This window comes from Electrophorus electricus, chromosome 4, assembly GCF_041902795.1.
Source record: "Electrophorus electricus isolate QZ-2024a chromosome 4, ASM4190279v1, whole genome shotgun sequence".
Classification (NCBI taxonomy): Eukaryota; Metazoa; Chordata; class Actinopteri; order Gymnotiformes; family Gymnotidae; genus Electrophorus; species Electrophorus electricus.
In genome coordinates, this window is record NC_137500.1 from 40176138 (window position 1) to 40200612 (window position 24475).

Here is a 24475-nt window from a genome sequence, read left to right on the forward strand (position 1 = left end):
GTATTAACATACGAATTCAGAGCTGTGATACTGAAATAGCACTTTCAATAGATATGGAGAAATTATTTTATAGTTATGCTACAATTTCTACAATGGCACCTCTTCCTTCACTGATTTGAGTGCCAAAGGTTTACGTGATGCTTATCCAGGCAACATTTTCAGAAAAAGGCAAGCTTTCAGAGCTGTCACACACACCTGGTCTCAGACAAAAATATATCTGCTTAAGGAAAGAGGAAAATGTCTTCTCGGACCTGTTCGTATGTCTGAGTATTCTTTCTTTGACCCCGCTGAATTTTGTTTGTAAAAGAGGTAACCTTCATTCCACAGGAGATGTGCTGCAGTGACACTGTAGTATGTGTCACCACTTTGGACTTATTTAAGGAAAGAATCAGAATGGAAACAATATGCTCTTGCCCACCCCCTCACCTCCCACCACATCCGCATAGACAGTGAAACATACTATAAAAAGGAGACCTCCACAGTATAGTGTAATTGACAGACCCTTCTTCAAAAACTTAAAGAGTGCAACAATGATGCCAATAATTCTATACATTATACTATCATTGTCCTATACTATTATGTCCAAATCATATAAGCTGAACTCCACCGATTGCTGGACTTTGCAGATCATTCTTGTTTCAATGGATAAAGGATTACTCTCAGAGAAGATGCCTTGGTGGCAGGTTAAAATAATTGTGATTACCTGAACCAGAATAATAATAATTAAAAAATGGTATCTAATTTCTAACTTTTAAAAAAAGTAAATAATTTGTGTTATTTTGTTATTTCTTCATTGCTAAGAGAGTATTAATTTGGAGACATACTTCTTGATTGAATTACTGCTTACCACCTTACTGGGGCAGTGTTAGCTCAGTGGGTAAGGTGCTTGCCCTCCACTCAGAAGGTTGCTCAAGCCCCACCACTGCCAAGTTGCCTCTGTTGGGTCCCTGAGCAAGGCCCTTAATGCTCCAGTTGTACTCAATCATAATTGTAAGTTTCTTTGGCTAAAAGCATCATCTAAATGTTAGTAATCTTACTTGCAGCTGTCATTTATATGTGAACTATGCCTTGATTCAGAGGAGGCTCTTGGGGCATTTCCTCATTCCAGATAAAGCCATCTATGGGGAAAAGCACTGGTGTGTGTGTTCATCTTCTGCTCCCTCTTTTCATGGTAGCAACAATCAGTTTAGGAGACACCACTGGGATGGTTGCTCCAATGTCAACTACCCACAATCAGACAGGCAGCTTCTTTGTCAACTAATCCCTTACAAGATGAGCAACGGCGAGCTTCAGTAAGGATATTGTCACTGTGTGAGGGAAAGTAGAAGACTGATGCTTGAGTATACAGAGACCTCTAAGAGCCGTAAAAGACCACTATGTAAAGCTTAGTCTTAATAGAAGTTGCAGTAGATCTTCTATTGTGTTAGAATGGTGACAGTTACAGAGACCGTGAAAGAAGAGATTGCAGGAGAATTAAATGCTGTGATGAAAGACAATCTGCTAAAGGTCATGGATTTCCTAAGGATATTGGAGCAGCAGAGGGTTCATATGTTAGCAAAGTCCTGTATCTCACTAATTGTCCACATCTTAAAGTACCTTTAGAGACATAGTATTGCAAAATCTATCATAGGAACTGATACAGACATACAGAGACACACAGCTCCTCAATTTCACCTACAGCCACCACTATCAAGTTCCATTTGGCATAAAAACTTTAAAATAACTGGCCAGGTAGATGAGTTATAAGAAACTTTGCTCAGTTATCTGGAAGGCAAACCCAGCATCAGTTCAACGTTCTCAGCAATCAGACGCAACAGCGTTTTACAAGGTAATATGGAAGAACAGAACAGTAGATGGACACTGCAAATCTTCCTTATGGGTGTCTTTCCCCTGTAACAACAGACACCGTTTGCATCCCCAGAGTCAGAATTAACTACAACCCAGTTCTTGTCCAAGGTATGTTTTTACACACCATACCCAGTCATACACTCAAACTTCATAATATCAAGACTAAAATGCAACTGCTCTTATTGAATACTACAGCCTCAGATGAGCTGTTAATGGAATGGTTAAATAATTTCTGAACAACAGATGTTCAAACAAGTAATAAGAAGAAAACCCATGTGTCCCAAACAGCTGTAGCTGTGCATGTGGTCCAGCCAGAGGACACACAACTCTGTAAATGTTCTGCCAAGGAGAACACAACAAAAGTGTCCACTGTAGTTTCCTTGAGTGGCCTTACAGAGCCAGACCCTGTGAACATGTATTGTACCACAGCAGAACTGCTCAGTCCACAATACCTTTAGTCAGCAACAGACTTCAGTGCCAATACGACCGCAGTTCATGGCCTAATGTGAGACTTTGCCTGTGAATAGAGTGGGACTGATGGGAGGTGTACCACTGCCATTACTGTGGTTCTAGTTAATATTTTCAAGCTGGCTGCCAGATGAGAGGAACTGGACCTTCTAAGGAGGCTCCTTGAAAGAGGGGAATCCAGAAAGGAGTTCCAAAGATTAGTAAATCACAGCAAAGTAGAATCACCTCAAAGGCCTTTAAAATCCTGTGGAAAGCATTCTTCAGGAAGTGACAATGCCCCAGCCTTGTTGTCAATGATTTATGATAATTTTCCTTGCAAAGTGACTTTGCTAGTTGACTAGTAGACAGTGTCTCATCAGGGCTGAACTCCTTGCTTGAATGGTCATAGGACCCAAGCTCTATGGCCCGATGGCTCCCAAGTCTGTATCATTGATGAACACGGAAGGGAGGAACACCTACTAAACATAAATATCAGAGATGTAGGACAACTACCTTACCTACCAGATAGTTTGACACTGACAGCAGAAAATAGAACCAGAATGTCATACCTGGAATGGATATAAACTTCTTTCAGGCTGGTTTCTGAGTATACTAAATTAATGAACTCACTATTTCAGTATGGGGGCTAACTGTTGTCTGATCATATCATCGGATTCAGTATAATCATACACATCCTGGGAAAGTCAGAAAAGACCATGCAGTATAATGCAGTAAAAAAAACAACAACTTTTCCAAGCTTTAAAAAAGCAAGGTCAGAGCACTAATACAAGTAATTGGTGCTGGGCAGATATGTGACTACGTAGTGAAAACAAAAAGATTTTGAAGACTTGGAATTCCAAAGCTTAGTGTTATCCTTGTATGTCACCTTGATAAGTACAGAACAACCTACAGTGGCAGTGTTACCTTGGCAGACTAGTGAAAAGGACACAGCAGCCACAGTGAGCCAAGATGAAGTGAAGCCTTCAGGTCACAACCACTCAGATTATGAAATGCGAGACTCTCACAGATCTGAGCCACTTGAGTGAAGAGACAGATTGTAATACAGATGTTGAGAAAGTAGTGTCATTCATTCTTACACACAGTAACATCAGATGTTTTGAGAGGTTGCTAATCAGCATGTCCCTTTGCGATCTAGAGTCAGTCAATCATATGTATATGTCAGTACCAAAACTGCTGTACCAAGCAATAAATAGATATCATCACAATTTAATAATTGTGCAGGGCTGGATCAGGAAGTCCAACTCCTCCATGCTGCATGAAAGAAAGATGGCACACAATGCACAAAACTACAGAGACCTAAACAAAAGACCCATCTGGACCATAACCCCTTCCCCTGGGCCCAAGACATACTGGACAGTCTGAACTGCAGGACTTTGCATTTATGTTCCGTGATGTTTACTGAAATGGTCAATGTCATCATGTTGAGTTTACGAGGCCGCACAGCCTAAAGTACTGGGGGACTTCATTTTGACTCGTTTCCATGATTAACTTCAATGCCAAAATGTAACATGAAATGCAAGATGTACACAGCTTTCAATTTTGTTCTTGTTTACACTATTGTTACACTGTTTAATAACTGCTGTTGGCACTAGGAGGCAGGGGATTTTATTACCCGATAGGCTCTTACCCTACTGGACCAGTTAGAAGTATGTAATTTATTTTAATAAAGATTACAGAATAAGATACACTGTCATAGTCAGTGGACCCACTGTTATCAAAGATCAGAAGTTATAATAAAATTAAAATGTAACAATTTGACATGCCTATAATCCCATATACACCATTTGATAATTACATTTAAATAAAACTCATTCCTCTTTAATTAGTCATTACTTCCATGTTGGAGTAGTTCCACTAGAGCACACTAAGGTCTACTACAGCCTACATGCCATGAGGACTCTGGAAATGCATTAAAAAGTGTGCCTTCCCCCTCATGGCCTAGATGAAGAGGAACATGGGATGTTCTTGGGAACATGAACATTATGTCCATCGATCTACAAATCCAGAGAAGGCTGGAGATTTAGCTTGGGCAATTAAGGCATCCATGAGGAATGAGTGCTGGTCTTTTGCTCCCTCTATTCAGGCTGGTAAAACCTTATTAAATATAGACCAGGACATCTCAAAGAATTACGTTGACTCACTTTATTCAATCCCTGATCTTGCATATTAAATTTCTTCCACATCTCAGGAGAAGTACTGTTCCTCAGTGTATATAGAAAACATAATTAAATGGTTCTTGTATTTATATATGACATATTTAAAAAATAACAATTATAATTGTAATTATGTCATTGCAATTACAATTGTAATTAGGTAAAAATAATGATCGGTTCTATAGTGTTCATACAAACATATGTATAAGAACATAGTTTGTTCTTATTCAACTTTATGTGTGTCAGCCTTCTGGTGACCTGATCAGTCTCTTATGTGTGATTAAGTTCCATTTGTAATTCATCTGATCAATGAGGTTTGAGGCTAAACACAGTTCCACTCTTGATTATCTGTCCTGGCCTATGAGTTTATTTAGTTACCAATACTTAAGATCTGCACACTCTGCCATTTTACAGCAGAAAGTGCATATCTTTAAGTTTCACTATTTTCTATATCTTGCAGGAGCCTGTTTTGTTAAATACAAATAAATAATCTCTTATTTTTATTTACTCTTACTTTTATTTTAATTACGCTAATCTTTTACTTTTATTTACCTTTATGATAACTGGCAATGTAATATTTTGACAAATGAAACGTAATTTGTAATGACCAAATTTACAATATTAACTTTGCACATTATTTGACGTCTCAAACCATGGCCCTTTAAGACCTGGGGAAATGAAAAAAGCAAGCTGAATGTGAATGTGAATGAAACCCAGTCATTCATAAAAATAGGACGGACACAAACAACGATTGGTCGAAAGGTACCTTATACATAATTCAGTAGCTTTTCACAAACTATTGGTTTTTGAGTTTAGTGACAGGAGTGTGTAGCCAATGGAGTACAAAGACTGTTGTCTGTCGAGCCCAAGGGAAAACCCTACCACTCCATTTACAAAATCTCATTCAAGTTTTGTGTGTCGAACGGAGCGCATCTATTGATCAGGGAGAACGGACGTCGGTCTAGGTGGTGGAATTACAATCTTCACTCTTTTTTGGTACATCTTTCGTTTGCACGGCATCGCTTGAAGGGTGAGGCTAGCATTATTCTACCAGCATTTGCATGGCCTAAGATGAAATTGTGTGTTATAAAAGTCGCTTCTCCGCAGCGTTTAAGTTTATCATCGGCTTGAAACTGGAAATCCACCTAAGCTAGCTATCTCGCTTTGGGGAAAGCGAACGCCATTTTATCTTGCATGGTGCTTACTTTGGCAACCATTTTATTACATGAAGTTTTCCTATGTTATTTTTCCTTAATTTTTATTAATTTAAGGAACTGGGTGTGCATTCGTTTGGCAGTATCGACGAGGTCAGTCTAGTCTCGATGGTGTTGTGGTTTTGTGAATGGAGGGCTCGTTTTTTCTTCCTCGCCGTTCCTTACGGATCGGGTTTCACTTCATTGAGAAAAACAAGGGGCCATGCGAGGGCTGGGTGAACGAGGGGAAAAGGTAGCTTGTCTGATATTATCCTAAACATTATCCGCTATCTAACAGATTAGCTGGCTGTTTCCCTGGGAACTGTGAACTGTCCAGTCTTCGGAGAATTTAGCTGCACTGAACTTCGGATTGTTGCAGGAAACCCGATGCTCTGATTGAACGCCGAATCTGTTGTACTTCTAGACCTGCTTTAGTTATGTTTTACATTGTTCTGTTCAATTTCCCTTAATATTTGAAGAGATTTTGGTATACTATGTTCTTGATCCAAATTCTGCTGCATTAAACTTTGGTAGAGAGGAATCGACAAGTGAAGCTTTTGGGTTATTTTCTGTAACATTGTTACTCACTTATCTAGCTATATATTACGGATAAACGTAACAGTCGTATAGTTGTGCTTTATTTAACTCGTTTGAACTGTTTTTCTTATCTAAGCTTTATCTTATTCTACAAACTGAAAAAATGCACACTATTATAGACAAACTCCCTCTAAAAGTAAGTGTAAATGAGATTAAAGCAACATGTTTACCCAAATATTAACTTAACTTTTTTTCATACACTGTTTGCGTACTATCCAAGTGTTTTTTAATAAACCTTTTAGTTACTATCCGTTAAAACATCGCCGCAGTGCTATGGGGTGCATCTTGTGTTTTTCTTTATTATTTCAAGTGATTTTAAACGTGCGTTAGAACGTGCAGCCAGAGGTCACACATGCGCGCGCACACTGTGGAGCCTTTTAGGGTACTTGGGGTTAGCAGTTTTGTTGCTGCTTGTTCACAAAAATACACAGTTAATTTCTCAACATGTGTATTTACATAATAGACTGCTGGATCTGGATGACCAAGACTCATTTTCATATCCTCCAGTTTAACTCATCGCTAATGATTTTTTTCATAATCATAATCACGGATGGGTGCTTTTGCTTATGTAAGGCTTCCAAACACACTACTTCGAAGTGTGTTTACATGGTGCAGCACATGCTCTGCCTCACACTCACTGAGGACTGTTGCAATAAACAACAAAGAGGAGGAGGCTGATCTTGAGCCCACAGCAGAGAGAGGTGTGTGTGTGTGTGGGGGGGGGGGGGGGGGTTAGTAGACTGTATTTGCCAAGCAGCACTTTGACACGTCCCTTTCCCTTATCTGCTTAGAGAAAAAGAGACACTAGAAAGATCTCTGCAGTTATCGCTTTAAAGCGAAGACCCTGTTCTGGGAACTTTGAAGACCCAGGTAACATGGACGGATTTTACGACCAGCAAGTACCATTTATGGTCCCAGCAAATGTGAGTTTTATCCTTTTTTTAAAAAAAAAAAAAATGTAAGTAGCAACCAACTAGTAAAATATATGAAGAAATGTAATGAGAACATTTTGTTGTAAGGATCAGATGACTGCACACTAATTAGTCTGCTCCTCCACAGCCGAAATCGTCTCAAGTGGAAGAACCGTACCACAGACCCGTCAGTGACAGGAAACGAAAATTTGTAGACACTGAACTTGCTCAGGACACAGAGGGTAATATAATGTTCATGTGTTGTAAATTAGAGCAACAACGTGCTTACAATCATAGTGTTTTAAGTTGGTCATGTGTTGTTTGGTTTGTGGGGTTTTTTTTTTTTTCGTTTTTTGTTTTTTTTCCTCAAACTTGGTTTCAGATTTGAATTTCCTCAAACTTGGGTCTTCTATATGTGAATTTGGTAATGCAGAAGTGTGTGTGTGTGTGTTTGTGTGTGTGTGTGTGTGTGTAATTCAAAATTGTAGTAAAGTACACAGTTTCCAGAGAAACAGAACGTTTTGGGCAGAGGTCCTTTATCAGCTGGGCAAGCAAATGTATAAAAATAAAAACGTTCCATGATTGAAATCAATCTCAGCCCAAACAGCACAATCAAAACCTCCCAGGCCTGGTAGAAGGCCTGAGTGTGAGGGGGAAAATATAACCATCCCTCAGAAGGATGAGAAAGGAATCAAGATGTGCGTGCGCACACACAGTTGGACACAATACCATTCATTTGTATACTGAGTACAAAGTGATTACTTTGGTTTTGTGAAAGATGGTTTTTAGTGCCCTTTGGAGATACATTTTCAATTCGAGGTTGGATTTGACCATTTTTGATGTTCTCATTTTGTCTGCTGCAGAACTCTTTCAGGACCTCAGTCAGCTACAGGAAATCTGGATTGCAGAGGGTGAGGTCTCTTCTTATATTACACACCCTTATCAACAGAGCAAGGCTGCATGATTTATCTGAATTATAAATGAAAATGTTTTTACGGTAAAAACACAAATGTTTTGTTGCATTCTCTTTTTGCATGTAGTATTAGTAACAATAGCATGCTAACTGTCATATCCCCAGTATCATAATTTATCCAAATCTTGTAATATATATATTATATTTATAATAACATTTTACATAAATTTTATTTATGAATCCAATATTTTTTCCCCTGTCCCAGCATGTATTTGATGTTTGATATATTGCCATTTTTTGCCTGCATATCACAGCAGCACAATACATTCCATTTCCTGCTGCTTGATTTTGGTGACAGGCTGCTTGTTTCATTGAGAGCATTATGCCAACCTCACAGTGGGGCCTGCTCTTAGTCCAGGGCTGTCTTGTTTCTTAAATGGAACAACAAACTGGTATATAAGGAAGTGTTAATTTAACATATATTTTTATCAGTGGTTTGGAGGTATTTATCCCTCATCACATGATCTCTCCACAGCCCAGGTGCCTGATGATGAACAGTTTGTCCCTGATTTCCAGTCGGATAGCTGTGAGTACCTAAGACTTATTATTTATTCTCCTTGGCAGTGTACTTTGGATGAAGTCCAGAGAGGGCAAGGGAGAACCAGTTATTCATTATTCATGTCTTGTTCTAATTTCTAGTCAATTCTTTTGAGAGCACAAAGGACAGCATAAGCCAAGAATGGTGTCAAGTGCCCAGACAATCTTGTTGATTTGGTTGGGCTACTGATTCTCAGTAGAGATGTTAATGATGGATGTCGTTGGACATGTTCCCTAGGGAACCATGATGCATAAGGCACCTTTCATTTTGATCTGGAATGACTAAGAAGTCTGTGAGGAGAACCCCCACAAGCTCTCTCTCTCTCTCTCTCTCTCTCTCTCTCTCTCTCTCTCTCTCTCTCTCTCTCTCTCTCTGTGTGTGTGTTTGTGTCACATAAGGCGAATTCATAATCTGATTTCACGGCTTTGGTTGGTGTAATTGGAATAGACAGAACCCTCTGCTCTCTCTCTCTGTGTGTGTGTGTGTGTGTGTGTGTGATTAATTTGAGCTCTAACTCACCAAGGTTCTCCAGCCAAGAGAAATACTTGAGTAATGTTATTGGCGCATTTTATAATATCCCATTCCTGTCTTCACCCCCAACCCCTCCTTTCATCATTTTTGTTTTTGTCTGATGTTGGAATCGCGAGACAGAGCATGGTATTTTCATGTGTCACTTTTCATTGTGCTCTGGCCATTCTTATCAGTGTGGTGGCACAAGTGAGAATTGATGCCCTGCAGTGTTTCAGACTAGGACATGTGTATACAGTCAGCCCTTTTTTTGGCTTGTGTGTGCTGTACTGCTGTCTGACTTTTATTTTCTATATATATAAGTGTGTGTGTATGTGTATATAGTGTGTGTGTGTGTGAAGGTGTATATATAATATTACACACATATTATATATAAATATCTATATATATGTATGTATGTATGTATGTATGTATGTATAAAAATTACACACACTTTTACCAGGTTTTTTTATTTTTATAACTATAATTTCTATGAATGTCATCTTGGCAAATCCTTTGGGTACTTGGCAGAGCTCCAGCTCTCTTCTGCAGTCATTTAGCAGAGAAATGTGGCCCCTTCGCTCATCTGCACATCACATGCCCACTCCCACAATCCAAAGCCTTACATCCCTTCAGGTTGGACATCCATCTACTCTCGGATTTGATTTGTGGGAGTCTCTCTCTCATGTTAGCAGTGGTGCACTGCACCTTGGCTTTCAACGTGCATCGAATGTTCATGTGCCCATTTGTATGTGGCTTTCTAAGCCCAGCATGATGGAGTTGATTTACACGGCTAGGGTTGCACTGTGGCTGCGGATCCGATTTCGGTCAGCCATTACGTGGCGCCGGTTATGGGAGTCGACGCAGAGATCCAGCAGCTAATGGTTACAGTGTGGGGAGGAAAATCATTCACAATCATTGAATTACAGCTGTTCTGATTCATGAGTATTGACTTGTCTGTGATGGAGATCAGAATGGAGCGCTTTGATTGCATGTGTTTCTGCTACTACACGCTTCTGATGGGTGAAGCACATAGCTTTTATACCCTGTCAGACGATTAATGGTATAGAGTGAGGTGCTCCATCAGAGGGCAAGCACTGCACTTTTGTTGATGCATTCGATCAGATGCCCTGTTGATTAGATACTTCCACTTTGTTGTCTCTCTCAGTGATGTTTCATGGCCCTCCGCCAGCCAAGATTAAACGGGAACTGAGTCCTTCCAAAGCTCTGTCCCCCTGTAGTCAGGACCGGAGTCCCATGCCGTACGGAGAAAAGTGCCTTTATAACTACAGGTAAGCCTATAGTGACTTTTGTTTGTATTTGCGTTGACACTCTGCCATGGACTGCAAGGGCAGAACCTCTTTTGTCATTTGGCATTTCTTGTTTTCATCTCCCTTTTCCTCCTCACAGTGCCTATGAAAGGAAACCCTCAGCTGGGTTCAAGCCATTGACTCCTCCCTCGACGCCTGTGTCACCATGCAGCTCCAGCAACACTCCTGGAACATGCCCTGTGCTTGAACAGACTCCTCCTCCTGTCCCCATCCCCACATTAGGGCAGCGTTCCCTTCATGGACAGCCTGCTGTGACCAACTCCACCCACAATCAGAGGGCCACCGCTCTAAACAGCCAGACTCCACCTTTCGCAGTGCCATGTCCACCTCTAAACCACGAGGTCCCATTTAATAGCGAGCACAGGTAAGTGTCTGTCTTTTTATACCAGTTATCTAATAAATCAGTTTAAGTCAATGCAATTTTATCACATCACTTTATGAAAAAGTGGCATTTTGGTCAAGCTGCACTTCTGAATGTGTTTGTGTGTTCACATGCAAATGTGTTTTTTTTGGGGGGGGGGTGGATGGGGGTGTGTGTGGGTGTGTATGGATGACCTTTCAGCAATGCTGACTTCTTGTGATGGGGAGGAAAAAATAGCAAGTGGTGTTGATCACGCGGATATTACACTGCAGCATTAGGTTTGGAGCGCCACTGCCCAGGGGCTACATTAATCTGACCCCCATGTGAATAAGGCAATTGGCAGCCCACCCTGCCAGCTCCATTCAGAGCCCCTGAAAGTATGCTGGGGAACGTGTGGCATGTTACTGGCAGTCACTAACATGGAGCAAGCAACTCCAGATTCAGCAAGACCTCTCTGGACTGTCTGCTGAGATGGCCATCGTGTCACTTGGTCCCAGCATCTCATTTTATAGGCTGCATGTGCTTTTACTGTACACTCTGTACACTCATCAGATCCACATGTCGAACTGCTGGCTTCTGGTGGCTCTTGGAATCTTTCTTAATGACTTCATTTACCACAGGTTTTAAATGAATCACCTTCTTAACTGTTGGTGACAACTTAAATCTTTTTTTAAATTTCTTTTAAGGTTTCAGCGTCAGCTGTCGGAACCCTGTTTGCCTTTCCAGCCTTCTGAGACACAGGGAAGACCAAACTTCATTCCCCAGGGGCCGAGCACTTCGGCCAGAGATGGCCGGCCACCCTACCATCGCCAGATGTCAGAGCCCCTGGTTCCTGTACATGCTCAGGGCTTTAAACAGGAGCTCCTGGACCCTCATTACACTGAGCAGGGGGTCCCCAACATGGGCCCACCACATGCCACTTTCCATCCTATGGCCATCAAGCAAGAGCCACGAGACTTCTGCTTTGACTCTGGTGAGCATTAATGAACGCCCAACCCTTTAAAGGGGAGAATAGTGCAGGTCATGCAGTCGCCGCTTAAGGAGGACGAAAGGTTACAAATAAAATTAAAATAAATAAATCCATAAATAAATGTACAACATAAAAATAAATGAATATATAAATAAATATAGGACATAAGAGTAAATAAATAAATGTGGTAGATTTTTAATAGTGTGAATCACATGTTTTAAAAATGCAAAAAAAAAACACACAACTTGTGAGCAGAAGTATATAAATAAATAAAATTAGTATTTTATTTATTTCTTGATTTATTTATTTATGGATTTCTTCCTCCAGTCCATGTTAATGAGGTGTGAGACACATTATGAAATTCTGTCGCGCTATTGGTCGAGGGTGGGCAGTGGGAGAGCTGCAATGCGGAGCAGACGCAACCAAACAGGTCGTTAGAGTGATTTGGTTGGATTTGTTCGTTCACATTCAAAGAGTTTCTTAGGCTATGCGGGATATCTTGGACCAAGTCGACGACGGGTCTGCATCTCCACTCAGTTCTCCCAAGTATAAAATTAATAGCTCAACCCGAAATAACACTTGGTCATCGTCCAAGTGCCCACAGTCTAAAGCCAACTTTGCGCCAGAAGCGCGGCAAAGCTACTCCGAGACTTTCTGCTTTATACCGGACGTGACTCTCTGCGGTAATTCGCAGGCAAAATATTATCGCAGTGACGATGGGAATAATGTGTTTGTTGTTTTTGTTTGTTCCTCGCTTACCACGAACATTACTGTGGCGCGTGGGAAAGGTTACATTTAATTAACATGGCCGCGTACCGCGTTTTAACTCGCCAGCTGCTAAACGTAGGTTAGCTAACTACCCAGAGACTCTATCATAGAAGGACCTAGATAGCTATACAAATACTAGGGTTCTAGTAGATGTGGTTCTTGTAGCAATACGAAGGCAGCAACGTAATTCAAAAACAAGGAAAAAGTAATCGAGAAACACAATAGTGTGTTGGTTTACTCTGCTTTATCATTATAGTGGAGAAGGAAATTATAAATAAATGGAGTAATTGTGTGTGTGTATGTGTATATATGTATACACATGTATATAAATAACACAACTATTTTATGTCCCATATTCATTTTGATTCCTTCGTCATGGATCATCTTCCGTAGATGCCAGCTTTCATGCAAACACAGGGCTGAGAGCAAGGAATCTTGGGGGGGGGGGGTCTCACAGATCTGTGAGTTTTAGCAGTGTCTGGTGGGATACACTTGCACCCCTTAAACTTGCCTGCAAAGAATACAGTATGTTGTAGCAGTATTCGTCACACTTGCATAGATTCTGTATACATCACTTTTCTCCCATGTATTTGAATATAAGGCAGAAAGCAGACTGACGTTTAGTTAAGTGAACCTCAAAATGTCTGTCTTTGTTCCAATGTTTACCACATAGCTTGAACTACGTCACACTCCAATATATTTGGTGCTTTCTATGTAGAGAATGAAGACTGCTTCAGTTGAGATTTAGTGTACTTGTCATTCCAACACACACAGCTTTTCCTTCACATTGTCCTATAAGCATTTTAAAGTGCATCAAAATCCCTTTATAGCTCAAACTCTGTATATGCAGAGCTATGATGTGTTCCTCTCAACATATTGACATGTAGGACCGCAACATGTGATTGTTTGGGTACATACTGCCAACACTGCAATGTTTTGTCTGTTCAGCAGTGTGCAGGATGACGCTTCTCCATAATCTAAGTCACCAAAATCATTGGCGATCGCATGTCAGGAAGAAGACAAAAATGGGTATGGTGACATTGGGTGCCCTTGCAGAAGAGAGGCATGTAGGTTAGAGATGGTGCACTGCGGTCTTGCAAGAATGAACAAGACTTGATTTTCATGATTCAGTATTTGGGCTTAGTGACTAACCCTGTTTGGTGTCTGAGTAGACATGTGACTGATGTTGCATGTTGTGCATTGATCTTGGCTCGTGTCACAGATGTGTGGGCCGGACACTTGCTGTCCTGCTGTTGCATCAATGTTTCATAAGGATCAGGATAAGGAATCATGAGCTGGTCATAATGCTGTGCATGCATGTGTGTTTGATTTGTATTTTAGATTTAACCTAGATATTCTACGTACTAATGGTTTTGATTTGATTTTCATTATTAACAGTTTCTTTGCTTTGGATTTTCAGAAGTGCCTAACTGTCAGTCTTCATTTGGGAGGGCAGCTAGTTTCTACCAAAACCGTGAAAGTAAGTAACCAGTTTTGAGTTTGAGCCAAAATGTTTTTTGTTTTTTTTAAATATTATTTAGCTTTGCTTAAGTTGATGAACCATTTTTAACATTTATTGTTTCTCTAAACATTTTGAGATTTGGTCTCTAAACCTCTCTGGTATTGCATTTAACACTGAACATAACTGTGTGTGCGTGTGCATGCGCGTGTGTGTATGCGTGTGTGTATGTGTGTAGATTTCTCATTTGACAGAGATCAAAACCTGTATTATGATGACGCATGTGTGGTTCCTGAGCGCCTTGAAGGTGAGATTCAGGGCGTTAGATTTCTCAGCATGTGTAATGTGCACAAGGCATGTATCTCAATGCATCATTTGGAGTTACCCCTTCAATAAATCAGTGGCATCGTGTGCAAGACCCTTAGGCTGGGATTTTTGTCTCCTAGTTTTGTTGATGTATTTCAGTCCTTGTTCTCTGTGACTGTGAACAGGAAAGGTGAAGCAGGAGCCGTCAGTGTATCGCGAAGGGCCACCTTACCAGCGCCGTGGCTCCCTCCAGCTGTGGCAGTTTCTTGTGACCCTCCTCGACGACCCTGCCAATGGGCACTTCATTGCCTGGACAGGCCGTGGAATGGAATTCAAGCTCATTGAGCCAGAAGAGGTCCGTGTCTAATGCATAACTGAAAGTGCACGGTTCAATTCTTCTGCAAGTACTTTGCATGGTTTTCTAAGGCCCAATCTGGTGAATTTCAGGTGGCTCGACGTTGGGGCATTCAGAAAAACCGACCAGCCATGAATTACGACAAGCTAAGTCGTTCTCTGCGCTACTACTATGAGAAGGGGATCATGCAGAAGGTAAAGGCGCGTTCAGATTTACTTTTTACTTTTTCTTGTGGTGCCAATTGCAGAATCTACTAAGGGCAGAGCATTGTACATTCTCTAACATGCAAAGTGTCCATCCTCAGGTTGCAGGTGAGAGGTATGTTTACAAGTTCGTATGCGATCCAGAAGCCCTTTTCTCCATGGCCTTCCCGGACAACCAGAGGCCCAACCTTAAGGCTGACCCCGATGGCCTGCCTGTGCTGGATGATGATACTCTGCCCCTAACCCACTACGACGAAGGTACACCGTACCTGGTAGACGGAGGAGAGCAGTGTGTAACTGGGATGCCTTTTCCTGATGGCTATGTGTACTGACTCCCACTCCACACCACACCTCTCCCAATGACAATGTATACTGAGTCCCACTCCACACCACACCTCCCCTGACGCGGAGCCTGAACGGCTGAGCGGACAGGTGCACGTCTGTCCCCACAGCCTCAACTTTTCCTGCCCTGCTGTCCGTTTACAAAATAGCCCCGCCCCCTCAAAAAACGAACTGATCTTAAAAATAACAAGCAAGGAGAAATCTGCACGCCACCTTCAACCCGTGACATGGTGTCAGGGAGGTGTGGGACACCTGGACTCACATGGCCAGGTGCTCACCAGCACAGAAGATGGAGTCACAAGTCAAGTAGCGCCGAAGGACTGACTGGTCTCTATGCAGACTTAAGGAATTGTAGCAATTCTCTTCTGACAATCTTTTTTTTTTTTTTTTTTTTTTAAGTTACAAAATATTAAGACATCCTACCACAACAACAAAAATCTAAACACGGCACTATTCAATAGCTGCGTGTGGTCCTGATTAGTTTTGTTACCTCTAATTCATGTAGACATCTATGAGAAGTTTAAAGGGCTTTATTTTGAAAAGAGAAGACCCATTTTGTTTCTTTAGATTTGTTTAGCGTTGGCTTTTATAAAACGCTTAAATGCAGGACTACTTCAAGCACGCAAATTTCCTACAAAACTTACTGTTATTCTTGTAGGTTTGTTTTGGTCATTGAAGCTTTTAAGTGTTGTGGGATTGTTTTCCTCTTCTCTCTCTCTCTCTCTCTCTCTCTCTCTCTCTCTCTCTCTCTCTCTCTCTCTCTCTCTCTCTCTCTGTGTGTCTCGGATAATTCTAATTAATGATCTTTAATGAAGCTAAAAACACTCAAGGACTTTCAATCAGATACAAGGACTGTTAACCCATTCTTAATAATTCCATATGCCTAGTCACTCCCTGAGAAGCAAAATTTGGTACATTCGAGGTGTTTGATTTTCTTTTTAAGAAAATATTTAAAAGGGATGCACCTTGCAACTTCTGACTGCATTAAAATGTATTTAAGGGTCAAACTTTTTAGTCTGTTTTGTATATTGTAATATTTTTTTTGCTTACGTTTTTTTGGGCTCCAAGATGGCAGGAAAGCAAAGGACCTTGCATGCAATAACGTGACGCGAAGACTCCTCTTCACTGCCAATTTAAAGTTGACAAAAGACCACTGCTTCCTTTTTGCATGGTGTATTCAACTGGCAATTGTCCATTAACATATTGCTTTATGCTGGACAAAGAAGAAATTAAGTTCTCTGTGCTTTTTTTTTTTTTAACTTCTATAAATTATATTTTTGCAAAAGTCTGCATTGTTTTGATTTTATTGTATCAGCTGTATAGTATTGCCTAAAACATGTATGTTTTAAAAATCTGGATGCCTGTTGGTGCAGTCCTTACAGAGCTCCCTTAGAGGACAGCACTTTCTAAATCACTCTTCTGAGGAGGTGCTTGTTGATCTGAACCTCTGCCACCAAAAGGGTAGTCTGAACTTGTAAAGGCTCCACCTTCTTCCTCCACAATGTGTACCTTTTACACTGCTAGGTTTATAATCTGTACTGGGTACAATAAACTGTCCTTTCTGCTTCATTTTCACTGTCTCATTTCTTTTGCAACACTCCACCAGCTTACTCTTCTGCACACTGCACCACTAAGCTTTGCAAATTAGTGACCAGTCACATGTGTTCAACCACACTCAGAATGTTCTAATACTTTCAGCTCAAGCAAGGCCTCTTGGGGGGGGGGGTGCCCTTTATTGGGCAACTGGTGTCAACTAAAAAAAGATGTGGGGGGACCCTTATACATCCCTGCATTTGTAGTATGTATTGATCAGTTTCAGAGTGTTTCTCAATTTTATTAAGGCCCTTTATTCTCAGTAGTGCTTTTTCATACTTACAGAAATAGGGGAACAACCAACCTCCATGTATACCACCGCCAGAGCCTGCTACGCTTAAGAAACCATGCACAATCCTATTTGGACGACGGCATGCTTCGGACGCTCTGTGAGCTCGGTTTGCTATGGGAACCAGGCCTGCACCGCAAGCGCTGTGCAAGGAAGCAAAAGCGGGGAAAGCGAGCTGGGGTCCGTGCTAAAATAAAAGCTAATCCTAGCAGACCAGCTCTACCATCTTTATTTCTCTCAAATGTCTGCTCATTGGATAATAAATTGGAGTGCATCAGACTCCAGCAGACTACACAGCGAGAGTTCAGAGACTGCTGTGTTTTAGTCTTTACTGAAACGTGGTTCAGCTACAGTATTCCAGACGCCGCCATTCAGATGGAGGAAGTAGTCTCAATCCCTGCCGATAGAGACAATGCACGCGGCGGAGGGGTATGCGTTTATATCAATGAGACCTGGTGTAAAAACTCTGTACTTGTCTTTAGGTACTGCTCACCGCTGGTGGAGTTTGTTATTGTTAGATGCAGACCTTTTTATTTACAGCGGGAATTCACCTCCGTGTTTATAATCGCGCCCTATATTCCACCCAGCGCGAACACACGAGAGGCTCTCCAGGAGCTGTATGGAGCGATTAGTGAATTGCAGAACGTTCATCCAGATGGACTGTTTATTGTCAAGTCAGTACTGCCTTAATTCCATCAACATATGAATTTGCAACAAGAGGAGCGAACGCGCTGAGTCCCGGTGCGTACCGGGCGGAGCCCCGCCCCCACCTCGGATACTCTGATCACGTGTCTGTAATGTTGATGCCTGCATATAGACCGATCGTCAGACGCTCGAAACCGCTTCTGAAGCAGGTGAGAATCTGGCCAGGAGGAGCCAGCTCTGCTCTTCAGGACTGTTTTGAGCAGACGACATGGATAACATTCTAGGAGGCTGCTACCGACGCTGACACTGTTATCCTGGAGGAGTATACAGCATCAGTGATTGACTACATTAGCATGTGCATTGATGATGCTACTGTCTCCAAGACCATCATCACACGTCTCAACCAGAAGCCATGGATGACTGTTGAGGTGCACATGCTGTTGATCACTCGTGACTCAGCCTTCAGAGCAGGTGACAAAGAAGCTCTTAGAAAAGCGAGAGCCAGATTGTCATGGGCAATCATGGAGGCAAAGCGTGCACACACACAGAGGATCCATGGACACTTCAAAGACACTGTTGACATGTGGGAGGGCATTCAGGCCATTACGAACTACAGGAAAACATCACCTTCCTGTGATAGTGATGCCTCCCTCCCAGACGCACTGAGGTGAACTTTGCATGGAGTTAACCCACGGAAAGCTGCTGGACCAAACAACATCCCAGGTCGTGTACTCAGAGAATGTGCTGACCAGCTTGCAGATGTCCTGACAGACATCATCAGTATCTCTCTAAGCTGCACCATTGTCCCAATATGCTTCAAGACTACCACCATCGTCCCCGTACCAAAGAAGTCCACGGTGTCATGTCTCAATGTCTACCGTCCCATCGCGCTTACATCCATTATCATGAATTGCTTCGAGAGACTCGTCATGAGACACGTCAAGACCCAGCTTCCCCCTTCTCTGCACCCCCTGCAGTTCGCGTACTGCTCCAACCGCTTTATGGATGATGCCATCTCTACCACACTTCATCTGGCACTCACATATCTGGATAAAAAGGGCACCTATGTAAGAATGCTGGTCATAGACTTTAGTTCAGCAATTAACATCATTGTTCCTTAGCACCTGACTGGAAAGTTGAGCTTACTGGGCTTGATCACCTCCCTCTGCAACTGGATCCTGGATTTCTTGCCTGGTAGACCTCAGTCAGTCCAGATTGGGAGCAGCACGTCCAACACCATCACACTGAGTATTGATGCTCCCCAGGGCAGTGTACTCAGCCCTCTGCTGTTCACATTGCTGACTCATGACTGTGCAGCAATGCACGGTTCAAATTACATCATCAAGTTCGCTGACGACACAACCGTGGTGGATCTCATCAGCGAGGACGAGTCAGCATACAGAGAGGAGGTGCGAGAACTGGTGAGCTGTTGCAAGGTCAACAACCTGTATCTGAATGTTGACAAAACAAAAGAGATGGTTGTTGACTTCAGGAGAGCACAGAGAGATCACTCCCTGCTTACCATCAGTGACTCCTCAGTGGAGATCATCAAGAACACGAAGTTCCAAGTGTTCACTTAGCAGAGAACATCACCTGGACCCTGAATACCAGTTCCATTACCAAGAAAGCCCAGCACAGTTTCTACTTCCTTCGGAAGCTGAGAAAAGCCCATCTCCCATCACCCATCCTCACTACCTTCTATAGAGGTACTATAGAGAGTATCCTGAGCAGCTGCATCACTACTTGGTTTGGGAACTGCACCATCTTTGATTGCAAGACACTTCAGAGAATAGTGAGAACAGCTGAGAAGATCACTGGGGTCTCTCATCCCTCTATCACTGACATCTACACAATACGTTGCATCCGCAAAGCCACCAGCATTGTGGAAGACCCCACACACCCCTCACACAAACTGTTCACCCTTTTGCCATCTGGAAAAAGGTATCGCAGCATTTGGTCCCTCACTTCTAGACATTTGTTTCATTTTGCTGTGTACTTGTATATGGCTAGGGTGCTTTTATACACTTACTCGGGTACATTTGTGAGGTCAGAAATGTACTTTTATTCCGTTATATTTGTCAGCTTTTTTTCCGTTACATTTTGAAATAATTTTTGCCATTTTGTATATTTTGTCACAACCTATCAGTTGTGGGAGGGTTAGTGAAATCCCTAAAGATGATCACTGAGTGCCACCGCTTTGCTTCAGTAAGGCAACTGGACAGTACAAACTGGACACATAATGAACAGAGAACAGACACATTTTCCGACGTGGGACTCAAATGACTTTTATGAAAAGTAATTAGCAATATATCATGTAGCCAGGTGGAAAAATGCGTGTAGATTTCAAGTTTTTATTTGCTGGCTGTTATATTTTCTTTGGAAAATAGAAGCCAGTCTCGCATTGGTTCAGTGTGTTAGACGGGCGTGATTTCAGTTGCGTGGGTAATACAGATCATTTTACATTTACATTTACGGCATTTCGCAGACGCTCTTATCCAGAGCGACTTACAAAAGTGATTTGTCATTTACTCATAGAATATATCCATGTACAGTATAGTAGGTTACAATTAAACATACCAATGAACTAGAATACTAGAATACTAGATCATGCGATGGAAAATGGCTTTAAATGCACATTTAGTGTAGTAAACCCACTGTATTTTTGTGACTAAAAAGGAAACGTTGCTCCGTTTCATACTTGGCAACGAGCAAAATGAACAAACCCCCAAGAAAGCTTGCATCTTGTGTGGTAAGGTTACAAAACTTTGGTACCAGCACTGGGATTTTTTCTGACCGCAATAGAAGGGTGAATTGGTGCTCAGTTTAGTTCAATACAGCAGTGGTGTAAGTTGTTTTCTAGCAGGTCCACCTTGGATATACCAGACTGTTGGTAAGAGGGATGGCGATACCTTTGGTGACTTGGACCAAGTAGGAGGGAACTTGCCGTGGAGACATTGATGGCCGTGTATCCTTAAGACTCTATACTTACAGAGGACTCTCGTTGTGGACTGAGTATCCTACAAACCTGACTGAAATGTCACAAGAGCCTGGTGATGAAGAGACCCTGCCTCAGTCAGGGGTGCAGGGCCGTAATAACCTCGAAAAGATGCAGCATCATCTGGAGCAGCTTAGCTGATGCCGTGATGAAGCCATGGCGTGAAATACATATATGTTCCCAGAGAACGCCACCTTCAAAGTTTTTGTGGGGAGTTCAGTAAGGATGGGAGATGTGTGGAAGAGATCACTGAAGAAATGGAAAGGGTTTTGCGGGCAAGGGAGCAGACTAAAGAAGAGCAGCTTGACTTTATAATTTTTTTGTTGAAGGTTTCTGCCTTAGAGGAGGTGCGATTGTGTATGTAGGCAGCCCGGCAATATTTTAAAATTTTGCGAGATGCATTTGGTGAAGAGCATAGCACAGCTTGGCTTTTGCATACGTTTTAACAGCGGAGACAGGCAGAGGGTGAGAGTCTTAGAGAATACTCTCATGCTCTATCACAGATATTGAAATCTATCTCGAAACAATCACCCAATGCACTATCAAATGAAAAGGCTATTCTTAGAGATCAGTTCATTGAGGGTCTGAAGGACACCTCTCTTAGAAGAGAACTCAGGAAATTTGTGAGGGAAAAACCTCAGTCCGATCTACTCCAGGTATGCAACGAAACAATGTTGTGGTCTGCGGAGGACAATTGGTCCCACAGAACAGTCAAGAACAGACACGTACAGTCTGAAGTTTCCAGTGAGGTGGAATGTTTGGCTGTTGGTGCCCAGGAACAACATCCTGCTATTTTGAGTGACATACTTAAGGCAGTAGCACAAACACAAGAGAAACAGTTAACAGACCAATATCACACTATTGAGCTTACCTAGGCCATTAGGGAGCTGGCTTTGCCCCAGAACCCACAGAGTGTTCACAGCTGTGAGGGTAGGGCTTGAACCCAATGAAAGTTTACAAATGACAGACAGCCCATCTGCTTTAGATGGATGTGGAGACTATGGGTGTGACCTTGCAGAGTGTGGTTTTCTGGTAGTGAAAGACACTCGGAACAGTTCCTCAGTACCAGGCCTCATAGGTATGAATATCATCAGTCGATGTAGACAAATGGTACAATCAGAATTTTACACCACATTAGATGGTAAGCTTGACCCTGATTGGAGGGAATTGGAGGGTACAGTTATGTGCAAAATAATAACAGTGTGTTTAAAACAATTGAGAAAAAGCTCAATCCTCATAATAGCATTTATTTCCATATACACAAAGGCACTGGGAGCACTGCAAATTCAATTGCAAATGAAAACATGAAAGAAATATCTATTTTTAAACTGAAAATGAAGAAAAAAGAATAATGGCTGTTCAAAAAATAGCAGTGTCTTCATTTTCATTTACAAACCCGAATATTTACAGTATAAACTGAAAGTTGTATACAGATTTAGCTTTTCTGTTGATTACTGAACTAATATTTACTTGTATAACCTTTATTTCCGATAACTGCTTTACATCTGTGTGGCATGGAGTCAACTAACATCTGACACCTGCAAACAAATATTCCAGTCCAAGCTGACTGGACTACATTCCACAGTTCTTCTGCATTCTCGGGTTTTGCATCAAAAACAGCATTTTTTAATGTCACTCGACAAATTCTCAATTGGATTGAGGTCTGGGGATTGGGCTGGCCACTTCATAACATCAATCTTGTTGGTCTGGAACCAGGATGTTGCCCACTTGCTGGTGTGTTTGGAGTCATTGTCCCGCTGAAACAGCATATAGCAACATGACCTCTTCCAGTATTTTGATATATTGAAACTGGTCCATGGTGCCTGGTATGCAATAAATGGGTCCAACTCCAAAGTATGAGAAACATCCCCAAACCATTATGCTTGCCCCTCCATGTTTTACAGTCTTCACAGTGTACTGTGGCTTGAATTCAGTGTTTATGGGTCATCTCACAAACTGTCTGTGGCCTTTAGACCCAATAAGAACAATCTTGCTCTCATCTGTCCATAGACTGTTCTGCCACTTCTCTTTAGACCAGTCAATGTGTTCTTTGGCAAACTGTAATCTTTTCAACACATCTTTTTTTTCAGCAATGGTACTTTTACGAGGGTTTCTTGCAAATAGTTTGGGTTCACGTAGGCGTCTTCTGATTGTTGCAGTAGTCAAAGGTAACTGAAGATCTTCTCCGATTTCACTGGATCTGATCATTGGATGCTTCTTTGCCATTCTTGTTATTCTATAATCTACGTGGATGGTATTTTTTTACCACGTGTTTCAGATTTTGTTTGCCATTTTAAAGCATTTGAGATTTCAGCTGAGCAGCCGATTATTTTCTGCACTTCTTTATATGTTTTCCCCTCTCTAATCAACTTCTGGATCAAAGTTCTTTCTCCTTTGGTACAATGTCTGGAACAACCCATTTTACTCACTGAGAAAGGGCTAAAACCAGCAGGGACAACATTTGCTGCCCTCCTTTAAATAAGGGCCATAATTAACACGTTAGACTGCCATTATTTTGCACATAACTGTACCCACTGGGCTCAAAGTCTGTTGTTTTGACCGATAATAATCCCCTCTGTCATTTAAAGTCTGCTAAATTGGGTGCCATAGAGCAGAGGTAGGTAGCTCAACTGTCTGTTTTCAATTTTGAAGTGAAGTATCGACCGGGGTGTAATAATATGGCTGCAGATGCATTCTCTAAACAGTAGTTTGCAGGGGAGCCTGAGATTGACCCAGAGATGGATTTCGATGAATGTGTGGCCATTTGTAATCTCATTGGTTGAGGAACAGCTTTAGGGCCAGGGCTGACCACTGTGGGGATGCAGTACTGCCGGGTGCAGCAGATACGTGCTCTTGAGTCAGGTGCAGACCAGGCAAGTGAGACACCTTGCCCGTATACACAAAGGAACAGATAGTTGAGTTCCATAAGACTGATCCCGCTTTCAAAGAGTTCAGGAGGTTTTGGGACAGAGAGAGGAAGCCTAGTCACAAAGCGAGGGTGACACTGAGTAAGCCAGTCACACAACTTTTAAAGAGTGGGGCTGTATACATCTGAGGGATGGACTATTGTATCGAGTCATAAACGGCCCTGCAATGGCAATTACTCATACCGGCTTGTTTGACAGCCTGGATATTGGAGGGTGTACATGGCAATTTGGGGCAAAAGGGTGTTGAGCAAACTGTGAACCTGTTCAGACAAAGGTGTTTCAGGGTAGGAATGTATGAAGATGTTGAGTAGTGGTTGAAGAGGTGGTGTCAGCGGTGTATTCTCACCAAAATGCCCCAGCCCAAGATTCGGGCTCCTGTAAAGGCATTTTTAGCCTCTAGACCTCTCGAGGTGGTGGCAGTGGACTTCACTGTGTTGGAGCCAGCTTCTGACAGCCACAAAAAAACTTCTTGGTGGTTAATGATGTGTTTATTAAGTTCACACAGGCATTCCCTACTGTTGAAAGAATGGTTTATGAAGTATGGGGTTCCAGAGCAACTTCATCCCTGATCAGGGATGGAACATTGAGAGTGAAGTTATCACTGAACTGTGTAGGCTGTATGGGGTAAAGAAGTCATGTACAACCCCTTATAGACCCCAAGGGAACACGCAGTGTGAGAGATACAATAGGACCCTGCGTGACTTGCTCCGTACACTTCCACCAGAGAGGAAAAGATGCTGGCC

General features: G+C 42.0%; 1 protein-coding gene across 12 annotated transcripts; it reads left to right on the forward strand.

Moving 5' to 3' along the window:
* The first annotated feature begins 5363 nt into the window (after positions 1-5363).
* On the forward strand, positions 5364-16852 carry etv5a (ETS variant transcription factor 5a). 12 transcript variants are annotated; one of them, XM_081713804.1, is made up of 15 exons: positions 5366-5499; positions 6833-6960; positions 7051-7182; positions 7319-7412; positions 8034-8081; positions 8619-8669; positions 10357-10480; positions 10599-10883; positions 11567-11853; positions 13567-13689; positions 14039-14098; positions 14316-14384; positions 14569-14738; positions 14831-14938; positions 15043-16852. In XM_081713804.1, the coding sequence occupies exons 3-15, from the start codon at positions 7135-7137 to the stop codon at positions 15271-15273; spliced, it is 1698 nt and encodes a 565-aa protein (XP_081569930.1). In that variant the 5' UTR covers positions 5366-5499; positions 6833-6960; positions 7051-7134; the 3' UTR covers positions 15274-16852. The 12 variants fall into 12 exon arrangements, with proteins under 12 accessions (XP_081569929.1, XP_026865355.2, XP_081569934.1 ...); XM_081713803.1 differs by lacking the exon at positions 6833-6960 and having other exon boundaries at positions 5364-5499; XM_027009554.3 differs by lacking the exon at positions 6833-6960 and having other exon boundaries at positions 5364-5499; positions 14831-14932.
* The last annotated feature ends 7623 nt before the right edge of the window (positions 16853-24475 follow it).